The sequence below is a fragment of the Maniola hyperantus genome, chromosome 10 (assembly GCF_902806685.2).
Source record: "Maniola hyperantus chromosome 10, iAphHyp1.2, whole genome shotgun sequence".
NCBI lineage: Eukaryota > Metazoa > Arthropoda > Insecta > Lepidoptera > Nymphalidae > Maniola > Maniola hyperantus.
The window spans coordinates 7,049,015-7,065,184 of NC_048545.1; the positions used below are offsets into that span (position 1 = coordinate 7,049,015).

The following is a 16,170-nucleotide window of genomic DNA, read 5'->3' on the forward strand; positions in this document are numbered from 1 at the left end:
GCTGTGCGGGTATGCGGGGTGTCCCCACCCATTGGCTATCTCGACCTGTCGCGTACTATCACATACATGAACCCTGAAACATTACACTCCTTTTTTTGGGAAATCGTGTGATACTTAAAGTAAACAGCTACAAACCTACAACTTGTAGATATCCCTTCCTGGAGCGCATCGGGTCGGTGTTGACTTGACACATGTACCACCCTCGGTCTACCTCTTGTACGTTCTTGATGTGAAGGTACCACGAGCGGTGGTCGTTGTACGAGAGGCTAATGCGCGGGTTCTGAGTTATTATGTTGTGGTGGATGCTGAGGATTGTTTGGGTGTCCACTCGTACCCATGCAACCTGTGTAAAAAATAAACTTGAGCCCATTTTACGTTTCATCTTACTTAATTAAAAATTTAATTTCAAAATTATTATAAATCGTCGTTTAAGGGATGATTCATGCCAACACGTGACGGGCGTGGGCTATGCCACGTACGACGCGCGGACGAGCCGCGGATTTAAAATATCACAAACATTTTATATGAAGCAGTTCATGCTTCACCGTGTGGCGTTCGTGCGCGGACACGGCACGGTGAAGCATAAACTGCTTCATATAAAATGTTCGTGAGGTTTTGAATCCGTGCCTCGTCCGCGCCTCGTATGTGGCATGGCTCGTGCCCACCACGTGTTGGCATACATCATCCGTAAGTTCTAGCACAACGTACGTCAAAGTTAGCAACTTTACAGGAGAGCAAAAAAACTTGCTGCCTCAGAGGTTTCGGTAGTTTGAGATGGATAGCGTGCAGTTATTGTTTATTCATTTAAGAGTTTCTTCGACGTTTTGTTGTTTCTGACTGGACGGAATGATGCGTCTCTCGGTTCTCTTGTGAATGATTTATTCGTCCGCGTGGATTTAGATTTTCAAAAATCCCGTGGATACTCTTTGATTTTTGGGATAAAAAACCCCTATGTCACTTTACAGGTCTTCAACTATATCCATTTAAAAATCAGGCCAATTCAACAAAAAAACACGCTTTCGCATTTATAATAATGTAGGTAGTGATTTAGCAGTAACATAATATATGTACATAACAATATTTTCCTTATTACAAAAACCGGGAAGTACTTAAGAATTTTCTTAAAAATTTTCTACAATTTCCCTCAGAAGCTTTTAATAATATTTTCATTTGGTTCTTTGTTTACGTTTATTATAATGTTATGCTTATTTGTATCGTGATCTTATTTTTATGAATTTTTCTCATAACGCGAGCGCGAGCGGACGTGAAAACATAAACGGTTAAAAAATATTTACATTTAAACGTCTCTATTACCACAGCGTAAATATATACAGTGAGACGACGCCCTTGATGTTTGCGGACGAGCCGGCTTTACGGTCGTACCTAGCATCTGACAGCATACCCAAACAACGATCTCTACATACTATGCAGTCGATAGGCCATCCTAAACAAGAATTTTTGATACCAGTAGTACCCACTTGGTGGCCAGTTTCATGTTTGGTTTGAAAGCTTTGTTCAAACTATTTTTGTTCGGAATAACCGTTTTATTACCTGAGCCACTAGTTAAGCAAAATAAAAGTTTGTTCTGCCGACTTCTGCCGGTTGGCATAATCCCTCCCTTGACTAGTAACCTCGCACGACTGCTCTGTCTAGACGTTCCCGTCGACTGACTGTATGAAATATCTTTTTAGGCTGTGGTATTTGAAAGTAACTTGTACTCTATCTGTGGCTATACCGTATAATTTGTGCTTGATTATTTTTAGAACTTTGTAAATTTCCTGCATATAAAATATTGTTTGAATAGAGACTTCAGCCATGGCTAGTTATACCGCTAATCGATTGAGCGTTTTGGTACTATGCCACGTATACATAAGCTGATTAGGGATACGAGTTTGAATAAACTACCATGCCTATTTTAAAAAATGTAAGTAGGTAAGTAGTTGTTGAAACAAAAATGTAGAGCACGTCTTGTAAAGGTTTAGCAATAAGATTTCCTCTGACACAGACTAAATTAACAAAAAAAAACTTTTGCCGTAATCGTGAAGTCAGGGCAACATTCGCGTGGGGAAATTAGTGTCTGCGTACCTGTATACTTTTTTGTTGAAGAGTGTAAAAAATACCATTTATGATATACATTTTGAATACAGTCCAGCCAAAACACATTTTATTCTCCGCACTATTATTCGGAATTCAGGACACACAATGAGGTAATTCAATAATGTCTTTGTTCCATGCCACAGCCCCACAACGCCGCGCGAGCGTGGACTTATTTACTCGTCAAAGAATATTAAATCGTCTTCTAAACTCAGTTCTGCTTTTACCTCCTCCCGCTTTAAATCCGAGTGGCCACTCTACATGCCACTCCAATTTTGCTAACTAGCCGTCCTGCATGATTAATAACTGGCGAATCGTGCATTCTGTGCAAAGTGATATTAAGTTGGCTTGTTAAAACTTGGAGCTGCACAAATGGTAGTATGGAATTTATACATATAGCTGATGCTCGCGACTTCGTTCGCGTTGATTTAGATTCTTGAAAATTCCGTAAGTCTTTGTTTTTCTGGGAGAGAAAGTAATTAAGTCAGTCCCCGGGATACAAGTTATCTTTGTACCAAGTATCGATGATGCCTATGACTTTGTCCACGTGTACTTATATCAGTCCCGTAGAGTCCGTACCGTACCGTACGTACGTACGTAACCGTACCGTACGTACGTAACCGTAAGTCTTTCATTTTCTGGGATGAAAAGAAACCTATCCATCCGCCCGAGATCTTTGTACCAAATGTCATCAAAATCGGTTAAAACAATGATCGTTTTAAAATTTAAGCAAGGCAAACATTTAAGTATAAAAAATCGTACCGGAAGAAGCTTTAATAATCCATTCATTCAAACTAATCAATTCATTCAATTCAATAATAATAATACCAATCAAAGCATTCAATTTAATAAGTTTATCTAACAACAAGAATATTTTTTATTATACATGTAAGGGAAAGCGGCTTTACTCACGTATTTAGTAGACGCTAGCCCGACTAATTTCGAATCCTACATGTATATTAGAAATCACTCACGATAGTTTAAACATTAAAAGATTTATTATGTTTTGATGTAAGCATTATTAACTAAAGCTAACATTGTACCGACTCCGAAACATTCTAAGTAAACTCATTATCACTCGATTAATGTTTATAATGAAATTAGTTTATAATACCTTGTATCCTCTCAGATCCTCGACGACGCACGCCAAGAGCGCGTCCCTTCCCACCGTTACTGTAACGTTTGGGACTGGCTCCACAAACCGGGGAAACAGGGATTCTGTAACCAATAATAAAGTTTAATATTTTTAGTTTTATTTGAGAGTAACAAATGAATATTTTACCGTTCAAACAAATTAATAAATTACATTGGCCAAGTGCGAGTCAGACTCGCGCATCGAGGGTTCCGTATTACAGTCTAATTTTTTCGACATTTTGCACGGTAAATCAAAAACTGTTATGCATAAAATGAACAAAAATCTGTTTTCATATGATTATGAAAGGGCTTTACTTGTATATTCTAAAACAGATTTTTGTTCCCAGAACCCCACTTGGTATAGTTACCTAACTTTGAAAACTAAATACTAATTATTATGTTCATGAAACCATTTTAATTTTTTTTCTGTGATGTAACCATATAAATTCACGGTTTTCGAATTAATTCCTTTACTTTATAAGACCTACCAAATTTCAAGATTCTAGGTCAACGGGAAGTACCCTATAGGTTTAATTGACAGCCACGACGAACAGACGGACAGAAATACAACAAAGTGCTATGCTATAAGGGTTCCTTTTTTCCTTTTGAGGTAACCCTAAGAACTAAAAAATAACCGGTCATGTGCGAATCGGATTCGCACACGACGGGTTCCGGCAGGTAAAAAATCTTAAAGCTTCCGTACCATGCACTGCGTAATATTTAAAGTTATACGAACAACGTATAGTGGAATAGTTTCTCTCCCGTGCGACACGCGGGGTTAGTTTAGAGTTTCAAATAATTCGACATCTGGAAGTGAGTGAGAATTGAATTGAAATCTTGCACTGTATTGATATAAGTATACAGGTCAAGCTAATAAAAGCTTTAAAGTTTTTAATTATAGGACACCAGCTAGGGTTTCCTAGGTCAGCGGTGGCGTCAAACAGCAGCCGTAATATGAAGGTGAGACAGCGAACGATGGTCACCATAGCGGCCGTGACATGTGTAATCATCCTGATGGCCGTCTTGGCATTAAATATATTTTTTTACAACTTTTGTTAAATTGAATATTCCTGTAGCCTTGCAAATAATAATATAGTTAAACGTAAACACAGCCTTAGTGCAAATGCACTCGCCGCTATACGGTACAGTAATAGTATCAAACACTGTTCTCTAGGAATTCGGGCACTCATTTCTAAAGACAACGCTTAGTGACGTTACGGCTGTTATGTGGCGGCTATCCTAGGCAATCCCATAGCTAAAGGGGCTCAGGACGGTGCTTTCTTCATAAAAATGTAGGAGAGTAATTACTACATTATTTGATAATGTACGCTCAAAACTAAGTATTATATCAATTAATATCATTATCATATCGTCATTATCTAGGTTTATTGATATTTGAAACATTAAAAAAAAATTGATTTTAAAGTTACGAGCCTCAAAAGATTCCTATTTTAACACTAAATTTATGACAACTTTGGGCGTAAATAAATAAGATTAGGGGTATGAAAATTCTAAAGAAATTTAACATTAGACATAGTTTATTTATTCATTAGTTGAAATAATTATACTTTGCAAACATAAACTCAGTAGTTATTTCTCAAAAATACTTGTCCTAAACCCTTGATTTCGGTGAAAATCATCGTGCCTCTCACCTTTCTCATGCAATGTCAAGTGAAAAACAAACAAGTTCGGTCGAGCGTACTACATCACCTTAAGCAGGACGTATGCATAGTATCGTAAGGCAGCTAGAAAATCTTTTTGAATAGCGATTTTATGATAAATATTTTGTATCTGTGTGATGTTCTTCATATTTTCCGGAATGTTACATGTGCGGGCAGCTTTAGTGATAAAATATTCTGTAGTCTAGTGTTTGCGTTTGCCGCTATTTGTTCTATTTGAAACTCGGAAAGTAAAAGCCGATCAAAGGCTCTGTACAAAGTTCGACGCTAGTTTTATTTGTACTAGAATTATTATTGACGTTTAAAAAAGAAGACTGTTGTTTAACTATTGAATAGAAACTTGGGGTTTAAAGAAATGCAAATTTTTGTAGTGCTATTCGCTTATATTTTGTTTGGCTATTATGTTTCTTATACAACTCTAATAAGAGTTAAGTAACACCCTTAAGTGCATCTGTATTTACTCGTTTGTGTGTTTTTAGCGATTCCAAACAGAAACGAGGAGGCAAATCGCTTCATAAGTGTCTTCTCTCATTTATTCGCAATATTCATTACAATCATTATTGTATAAAAATATTTACAAAATATAATTTCTGCGTATTAAAGATAATTAAGAATTATTATGCATTAAAATAAAGTCATCATTTTTCAGGAATCACATAAGTTATGTTACAGAGAGCAGAATTACATAACGTTCTTATACAACCACAACACTCAGGCAATTCGTTGTGTTACGTACGTAATTTAATAATTTAACTGAAAATAGCAAACTAGGTTTCTATCTGGTTTCTAGAGCATTGCCAAGTTCTGTATGCCGCTACACGGAGTGGTTCAACGTTTTTAAAGTTTACGTTGCCTATTGTATGCTACAATGCCTTGTACAAATACTTTGTTGTTTATTCAGTTCTTTTCTTTGAAGGAGCATGAACCTGGCTAATATTAAAATGTGCACTATTTACTCCTGGATTTGCTCCACATAGGTACCTACATTGTTCTTACAACTTGATAACTTTTTGTTTTGTTTTGGTTATCACCTGACTGCGTTAGAAGGAAGCTAATTTTTTCCGGGTGTAGATATGTGTTTATGTAATTTTTTTTAGATGTTGTGATAACAAGCACAAATAGAGCACTAATATAAACCTTCCTCGACCTTCGGAAGGTAAAAGATCTAAAGAATGGTGAAAACCGCACAGAAATACATTTAAAAGCTTAAAAGTTACAACTGTTATAAACGAATACACCAAAACACAGAGATTTATCTTTATAAAAAGGAACATTAACGAACATCTAAAATCAATGGATTTAAAACTTGAGATTTTGCAATTATGATTTGCTCTATTACGAGACATTCAGTAAGAAAAATTCTCAGAGATTCTATTGGACCGAAACTGGGGCGGATCAGCTAGTAAATGTATTATTTAAAGTTAAATTCATTTGTATTCAAAGAATAAAAGCGGCAATCGACATTTCATGTAGCTAATATTGTAAGTTCTGAAAGGGCTGCATCGAACGGTTCATACAGGATGCCTATCGACCTACTTCGATTCCACTTTATAACTAGGTACGTGGAAAGCTCTCCCGGACAATAGATTCGAATGTTCCATGCATAATTCAAGGAAGTATAATATTATAATTAATAAGGCAATTGAATATGAATAGACATTTCAAGTTGACGAGATTAACTTAAAATGGAGCTCCTAACGAGCGATGCTTCTCAGCTTTGTTAAAATGTGCTAATAAAAATAATAAATCAATGGATAAAAATATTGTATTCGACTATAGACTAACTGAAACTGGTTTTAAGCTGCCCATTACGTAATTTACTCCTGGCTTCAATAATAATTTTATGTATATTCTTTGTAGAAGACACTAAAACACCGGTCAAGTGCGAGTTGAACGTCCGCTCTGCACATGAAGGGTTCTATATTTTATACCATCGTAGAAGAAATAGCACTTTTTTAGGGTTCCGTACCTACAAGGAACCCTTATAGGATCACTTCATTGTCTGTCTGTCTGTCCGTCTGTCGTGTCTGTCAAAAACCTGTAGGGTACATCCCGTTGATCAGCTAGAATCATGAATTTAGCCAGGTTGATAGATCTTATAGCACAAGTACCTAAAGGAAAAAAATCTGAAACCCTGAATTTTTGGTTACATCACACAAAAATTTAAAATATGTTCATGAACAAATAAATCGGTGGAAGAGTCTGACTCGCACGTGGCTGGTTTTTAATTTGCTTAGCGGCCATTTTTTTTTGTTATTTTGTGGCAATAGAATTAATACACAGTTGATGAGAATTTCAACTCTCTCTACCCATTACGGTTCATGGCATTACAGTCTGCATAGTGATTACATACCCTTTGCACTCTCTGACCTCACATACAGACGGACGGAGGACGGACGGAGGACGTACGGACATCACGGATAGATATGATGGATGGAAGACGGATAGCGAAGGCTTAGTAATAGGGTACCGTTGGCACCCTTCGGGTACGGAGCCCTAAGTACGGTATGAGATTAGCGCCTATTATATAAGTATAATGTGTTAGCGCTAATACAGAAACAAGAGAAAAGGGATGGAAAGTTATTCTTTCGAAAGAAAGGGGTGTATTGTGACGATACAATCGATACATCAGTCAAATGAAGCGTCCCTAGGCTTTTATAATTGAGTAAACGTCAATGCTAATGTGATACACATGTCGATATGAACGATGTATCAAACCCTGCAACAATCTATTTAGGCTAAACAACCTGAGACACGGAAAAATACCCGCGAATGATTGATGAGTGAGCGCGAATAGAACAAATCCATCGCGGGCCCATCAATCTTGGTGTTCGTACAGCCTTCTTGCGAGCGACGGCTTCGTCTCTAATGAAAGAAGAGCTTACTGAGCACATAATATAAACAATCGTGAAATGTTATTTGCTCATGATAGATGGCCTGTGGACCTGTGGTTCGGACTTCATGTACTTTATTTATAATTTACTAGCTTATTCCCGCGACTTCGTCCGCGTGAACTACAAACATTTCAAACCCCTATTTTATACCCTCGGGGTGGAATTTTCGAAAATCCTTTCTTAGTGGATGTCGTAATAGCTATCTGCATGCCAAACAGCCCGTAGCAGTCGTAAAAATAATAATTAAAATTCACCTAAAATACTAACTTCGTCACATAAGTATTATAGTCCGCGACAGATCAATATGACAATCGGGGTATGAGGCCGGGGGGACCTGTGTGCGTGTGCCATTGCCATCTCGACCAGTCGCGTATCTGTTTATTAATTGTAATACAATTTTTAGGAACATCGATGGTGTCATGATTACGGGGCATGTCAACTTGAATATCTAGGTAGGAGAATTTTTGAAGCTGAAAAGTGTTTGAAAATGCACAGCGAGGCCTGGTGGTTTTCCTGATGTCCGTATTTAGCTAATTGGGCCAGTACAGTGCACTGTGACAAAAGTCCACGTTGTCTAGTCTACCCCAGTAAATTAGATTTCCAAGCCCCGCGTCGTTCCGGCTATTCGCATTCGTTTTGCTTACCTACCTCTTTCACCCTAAATTAACTACCTACCCTTACCTACTCATAATTGAAAAACCCGTCAAAGACCCATTACCCTATATTAAATTTCATCCAGTTTATTCCAATTAAATGTTAAACATGTTATTTACCCTTAAATGATATCTGTAATTTTACATTTATAATAAAACATCATGCTTAAAATCATGTTAATTTTAATGCGGTCATTCGTGATTTATGAAACCTATAAATGTGTTTATTTTTGTAGGTATTTTATTATGAAAATATTGAAAACTAGATGATGCCCGCGACTTCGTCCGCGTACGTTTAGGTTTTTTAAAAATCCCGTGGGAACTTTAATTTTCCGGGATAAAAAGTAGCGTAATATTATTATGTCCTTTCCCGGGATGTCAGCTAACCCTGTACCAAATTTCATCAAAATCGGTTCAACAGTTGGGCCGTGAAAACCTAGCAGACAGACAGACACACTTCGCATTTATAATATAAAATATTAGTATGGATTAATAGTTGACCATAAGTTTAGGTCTGGAATGTATATCCGTTGTTGCATTCCGACCCCGTTCACACGACACTGACACTGGATATTTTTTTAGGATAAATCTTACCAAATACGTAGCGTCACGTCACAGTTAAAACTAAAACTGTATACAGTATTTTGCAGTACATACAGCGTGTGAATGGTTTTATACTGTGCCACTACGTATTCGGTAGGATTTATTCTGCAAACAACGTGAGGTTAAGATGTCGTATGAACGGGGTCTAAGAATTTACTTATTCTGAAAAAAAAAACGTGTCGTGTTAATCCTATGTGAACGGGTCTAGGTTGCACAGCGCACACATTAGTCAGTCACTACAAGCTTATAACAATACCGCTGTTATCTGTTTTGAAATTGAATCATCTGTTTTCCATTCGAGAATAGTGCTCTAAAAATAAAACCGATTCTGGCAAATTCGTGCTGGCGAGTCTCATGCGGCTCTCAGCAGCCGCTGCGTGGGTACATTCATGAGTATCGATTTTATGCAAAATGCAACAAGATTCACTTGAATGTCTATAGGTTATATTCGTAGCACCTATGTACCGTGGAATTACACGGGAATTGCTATCTGGCTTGTAAATGGATACGTATGGCGTAGAAATGCAAAGTCCTATAGGGTGGAATTGTGATAATTTAGGTCGTGTATATACTTGAAACCTAATTAGCGTAAGCTTTGTACGCTACACTGCCGACATTTCTTGTTGTTTCTTAAATAATTTAAGTACAAAGTACATGGATAGGTAAGTATAGTACGCAACAGATCGAGATGGCAATCGGGGTATGAGGTGGGGGACGCCTCACGCACCGGGCTAGCGCAGGGGTGTGCGGGGCGGGGCGTGCGGAACGTCCCCACCCGATTGCCATCTCGACCTGATGCGTATTGCGTATTACATGTGCATACAGTACGCGGCCGAAAGTAATGTAAATCGGCTTTTAGAATGACATTTCGGGTTTGTAGGACGTTGTCTGTGTCGCTCATCCCTTATAACGTTTTGTCGAACTCAACGACAGAGGCAGTGGTGTACAAATTTGCTATCTCCTACTAAAGATCGATTTACATTACTTTCGGCCACGTACTGTAAGTAGGTATATGCACAAAATTCAATTGTAGGTTTAAAAATATTTTTATTCTTTACACTGGCACTATTGTGTTTGTATTCTAACAACTTAACCATACAATTATTGTAATTTTTGAATAATTTTATCATCCAGTTATCTTTTTTTTTTGTATTAAAAAACCTTGTATGCTACGTCATAGCACATTGAAAATTAAATTTTCGGCACTATTTAAAACCCTTGCCTGCGGCTCGGGTGTTAAAGTTTGCACCTCGATTATAATTTTTAACAGACTGCACTTGGCCTATAAATGACTATAATGCTTATTTGCTTTGTTAATGGTTTACTTACAGCCATTAAGGTATAACCATCATTGTATTTATAATATTATAGATGTGTAATAGGTAGGCACTTTGTGATCAGTATCATGATTTGTTCAAATGTAAACATTACACGTAGATAATTAGTGTACGCACATTTGTTTACCGTTCATGATATTATTATGTATTATGTTCAACCGAGTTTGTGTAGTTAATTTGCTTTGTGGGATTATACTAGAATGATGCCTAATTACCATTATGGTAAAGATGCTTGACTCAATATTGTTCAAGAAAAAACATCCTATTTATCCATCCTTACATATCAGCCGGTATATGGCCACTGTTGGACATTTCCAAATTTGTAAGGCCATGGGTCTATAACGGGCTTAGATTCGGTCTAGGTCGGTACGCGTTTTTCACTTCGGAACGCATCTGTCTGTCCACTACTACTTCAGCTTGGAAATGCTCTGGGCTACGTCAGTTATCTTGCTTCTTTGTTCTCATTGCAGGTTCTGCCCATCAGAGAGACACCCAAAATAGCCCGTAAAAGCCCGCTGAGCGACTTTAAATTTATGGAGGAGGCCAGCTAGGTATCAGTGTGAACGTTTCCGCTGCATGTGACATTACAGGTGTATCCGTTCAAGATGTCGTTCATTAGCATCTAAGAGTTGGCGCTGATTTATTATATATCGATGCTTTAAACTATCTTTTTATGAAGAAAAATTGTAAATAGTTCTGTTTGCATGATGTTTCTATTATGAAAGTTTTTAAGGGATGGCCTTCCAACATCAATGGTTTTTACCAAGTCTAAACAAAAAAAGCATTCTAAATATTAAAAAAAAACTACCAAACACCCATTACCAGCGTCGATATTTCGTCTATAATACCTGCTAAATTTTATCACGGCGACACTCATAAAAACGCCAAATACGAAATATTAAACTGGAGTCAGTATAAAGCTTATAAAAATATCTGCATGACAGCTTGGCGTTATATTACGGCAATAAATCAGAGACATCGCGACAGCGGCGCGTGGCGAAGTCTGACGGCCTGGTGCCACCTCGTAGGCGACACCAATCAGATGCATAAATATTACCTTTACCTACAGTCTACACCTACGAGCGCGCCTACCTCTCACGGCACGACACGACACGACGACGACGCGGACGATTCGAATCTACAAATGTCAACTGTTGGATAACATGCACTCGCTTCAAGTTATCGCTCGGTGCATTGCAGTAATTTGTTTGCTGGGAATGTTAATTTAATCAAACTATTTTGATGGATTAAGCTGCCGTATTTCTCGTGAAATAAATTGTGGTGTTGTGAAATAAGAAAATTCGTGGTTACCTATACTCTTTAAAATGATATTACGAATAGCTGACCCGCCCCGGGTTTTCTCCGGTGGATTTCTGAAAATCCTTCCTCACTGGATGGCGCGGGCGGTCTGCGTTTTATATATCTAAAGAAAATCTATGTTCATATTTTCCCCTTATATATAATATGTATTTATATAGATTATAATTATTTTACTTCGTTCCCTGATCAATTTAACTCGTTGATGTCAAATTCTAGCTTAATTATTTATGCGTATGTAAAAAGATGAACTAGACACACATCTTGAACCGTTTTAACCTTATAGAAACTTGAGATTGAATGTGAAAAGGTTTCAAAAATGTAAAAAAGAATTTTCAGAAATTCCACTCGGACGAAGCCAGGATGGATCAGCTGGTATATCTGTATACCTACATATGTATCTATGTCAAATCTTTACATAAAAGGAGAAACTGACTGACTGACATTCTAGATCTAGAAACATGAAATTTTGATTTTTGCTGGGAGATCTTGGGGCTGGGGCACAAATAAAACAAATTAGGTTCTTAGTAATATTAACTAAAATTAATATTAAATGAAAAGTTAATTTGTTTCTTAGTGCTCGTAAGCATTTAATGACTCGTCTGAGCATTGCTTAATTCTCAGTAAGTTAAACTGATTAAATAAAAATGAAAGCAATTAATCTATATCATGGCCTTAACGTTACGTATTTGAATATTTTTCGGGCAGCGTGAATAAAGATCCGTTTACGTTTTCACGAAGTATCGGCCATAAAGGTTTTTTATCAACGGCAAAAAAGAATATCGTCGAGGGCAGCACTCGTATTGTAAACAAGCAGTAAAAGTTTAAATCGCTGTGTACACCGTCAGCGCTAGTGTTTGACAATGGTTTCCGGCTCATATCGTCAAATTGGAACCGTACGTGCCTTGCTGTGCTGAATTACACGATGCAGAGAGCGGTGTTGTATGTTGTGAGATGGTTGTGATATTCACTTATAACATTTGCTCCGTAACAATACCCGACACAATGTTGCATTCCAACCGTGAATAAAATACTATTGTGGGGCGGAAACCGCACATCGAAAAATCAGTGAGCGTCGCGTGAAATGCTACCGGTGCCGGCATCGGCATAGACGTCAAGAAATATGGCCAAACGTTGCGCAGATACGAAATATATGGCACAATAGAACGCGGCCGTGTCGGCTCGTGCCGGGTTCTGTGACTTTTTATTCATACCAACTGCTTATTTTGATAATCTCTAGGCAATTCTTATGAAGTTTTGCTAGGAGGTAAACCGGAAGAATTTTTTTCTGAGTAGTGAATACTCACCTAAATGTGATATTTTTAAGAGGTTTCATTTTTATTTACTTAATAGCTGACCCGGCTTTGCTCGGGTGGAGTTTAGAAAATTGAGGGGGAGGTTGAATTAAATTTTTCTCTCCGTAAGAACCATTTTCATACTTCAAGGAATATTATAAAAAAAGAATTAGAGAAATCGGTTCAGCTGTTTTCAAGATTTGCGATCAGCAACACATTTTGCGATTCATTTTTATATATAGAGATTTAAGCACTCAACTGCATCTAATTTGTTTCGCAGGACGTTGAGGTCTTGTTGTAGGTCTGTGTTGTAGGAATTAAATTATAAATGCAAGGGATGATTACTATCAATATAATATTACTAAAAAAATAAAGACATTCGGACAGTTTTTGTAATTAATTTTTTTGTCATATTTATTCAAATTTTTATTTAATGAACGATTGAAAAAATCATCCCTAAATTTTGACAAGCTCCAAATGTATAGAATTAGGATAAAGGCATGGGTCAAGCAGATATGACTATAGGTCATATAGGTACGATAAACATTTCAGGCGCTTAACATTTTTTATAAAGTTACCTGCATATAATTCTCGTTATTTGCACTTTGTGACTTCAGCTAGCGCAGTGCCATTGGGGCTGACTTTCGAAGCAACTGCTGTTAACTTTAGGGAGAAATCTTGCCTCGCAATATTCTCAAAGACGAAAAGACCGAGCAATGCAAATAAGGACGCTTTATGTACATTGGGATTTCGTTATAAAAATATCGAACTTTTCTCTCGGAACGTATAAAAATTAGTTGGTAACTCGCTGAATATGTTTTCAGCACGACAACAAAGATGTCAACTAAGCGACATGCATAATATATTATCTTTATGAAAGTTTAAAATAAGAGGCGAGATAGCTCAAGTTCCATATTTCTCTAGGTTCTCAGAGTGTTGTTATATCTAATTTTTTTTCGTTTTAGCTTTTTGATATAAGTACAAACTAAACTTCTCCATAATATATTTTATGTTTTGGGCAAAATATCATAATTTTAGGAAAGAAGATTACCTACTTAATATTTTTACCTAAAACTAGAGGAGATGAAAACGTGTAGCTTAGTTCTTGCATTCTTGCCCAGTAAAATCGACATCTTGTACAGACAGAGCAAACAAACTTAAATATTCAATACATTCATGAATGATTTACCTACTTGTTTTTTTTCATTTAGTTGAAACTTTTCACTAGCTTATCAATTTCCAGATAATGGCTTATTATCTTCTAATTAACTTTCAATGGATCCAGTACGTAAATTGGATTTCAAAATAATGATGTATGCTTGTCGCGATATCTGTGTTCCTTTGTTCATTCGATCCCGATCTACTCGTTCGTCTTTGGTTTGAACCAATAGCGGCAGCTCATTTTCGTTCGTGAGCATACGATTATTATCGGGCATCATCGGAAGAAGCGACAGGAGAAGTGTTAGCAATCGACCATCGACGCCATTAAAACCGGGCTACAATTTCGTTAAAATCAAACGGACAACTAATTCTATCTCTTTAGTTAATACTAGTCGGCACCGCGGTGACCAAGAGTTGAAGTGCTCAGTGCAGTGTTATCAAGTGCAACGGCCGAATTACTCAGCAACTGGTCGACGTCAACGCCTTGCCAGCAAGCCACCTGGAAATACGCCATACAAGCTTTATCCTCCATACCTGATAACTAATACGTAAGTAACCGTTGTTGTGTTCTAGCCAAATTGCAAGAACGAGCGAACCTTTAGGTCTTATAACGACGGAATTACCGATTTCCAAACTAGGATTCCGAACACAGATGTGACGTCAAGGGATCCCAAAACCAAGGTTGGATTCGTGCCGCCACATCTTTATGGTGCCGAAACCCGAAAATTAACGTCTGACCACTTTACCTACTTACTCGTCGTATTTCCAAATTAATGATATAGCTGGTATTTTCATCAAAGAAATGGTAGTTTAGCGATTACACTCTAATAGGGACGCGAAACAGTGCTTAAATCCTGTAAATCAGATCAAAATATACTTATAACAAGTGTTTTCAGTTAGATTTGGGCTTAAAATAATTCATATTTAATGCTTTTGTGTTAAATATGCAACCATTATAAATATTTCGGCCATGTTGCAATATTCTAGTTATCAACGCGTTGTAATTGGCTAATTCGCTATTCATTATTTTCAATTACACATTCAGGTGCAACTAACTTCATTCGGCGACAGACTTGCTGCGATCGCATAAGTTATAGAATTACAAACCTTCTGTCTATGCATTAAGGTCTACCATACTTTAGTACGGGAGGTCTTAGTGACAGGTAGTATGCTAGACTTGCACGAACGTCATTGTTGTTGACATTCCGGGTTCATCCTTTGTTATTCTAAGATACGACATTCGACAACAAACGTTTTGACTTTCGTAGTATACATTTAAAGACGTATTGCAGCTAAGGTTTTAATGCATGTTCGGAGTAAAGGAAGATAGGTACCTACAGATTGTACAGATCGAAGCGTAAACAAACTATTGTACCTAAGTTACGTAAGGGCGGCTACCTGGAGCGGGGGTTGAAGGCAGAAGTCCTTTTTGGTTACGAAAATGATTTTATTAGGACATTCGTGTCGACGTTGGGACACGAAGGCCTTTACTTAACTATATCTTATCTAAATTACAAATACTACTTATGCTAGATTAATGCTACCTTAAAACTAACTCTGTCGATTTTATATCGATTTCCCCTCTACCGTTCTGTGGTCGGTTAGCACCAGAGATCACGTACAGAGGTGGCTGCAGACCTTGATGACTCTATGTGCCGGAACGTGATGAGTTGGCATATTTCCACACGTAGCTGGGCTGCTAGACGACATGTTAGCTCCCCCGGCGATGCCTGGGTTTTATATAGATAGGTAAGGATAGCTGTATCCGTAACACCTCCACCCTCAGTGCGGCGACCATTGTAGTAATTTTAACGGAAATGTCGCCGGAACGTCCTCGGAGGTTTCCACCCTCAGTCTGGAGGGCTGCTGCTGGACTTCGTTCGTGAAGATGAAGCATCTGTAATGGGCTGGTCGAATCGTACCGTTGAAAGTGAAGCCGAATATTGCGGCATACTGGTAGTATTGAAGTAGTTCTTAATTCATGGATAATGGTTGAGCTGCTT

The 16,170-nt window shown here is 37.6% G+C and overlaps 1 protein-coding gene across 1 annotated transcript in view; it reads right to left on the reverse strand.

The window, feature by feature from the left end:
• LOC117986104 (lachesin-like) overlaps nt 1–16,170 on the reverse strand; it is a 56,048-nt gene that overhangs the window by 16,344 nt on the left and 23,534 nt on the right. Inside the window, exons 2-3 of the mRNA XM_069501191.1 lie at nt 3,209–3,312; nt 136–343 (exon numbers count right to left, since the gene is read on the reverse strand). Coding sequence (XP_069357292.1) covers nt 136–343; nt 3,209–3,312 — 312 coding nt within the window. The remainder of the gene's footprint in view (nt 1–135; nt 344–3,208; nt 3,313–16,170) is intronic.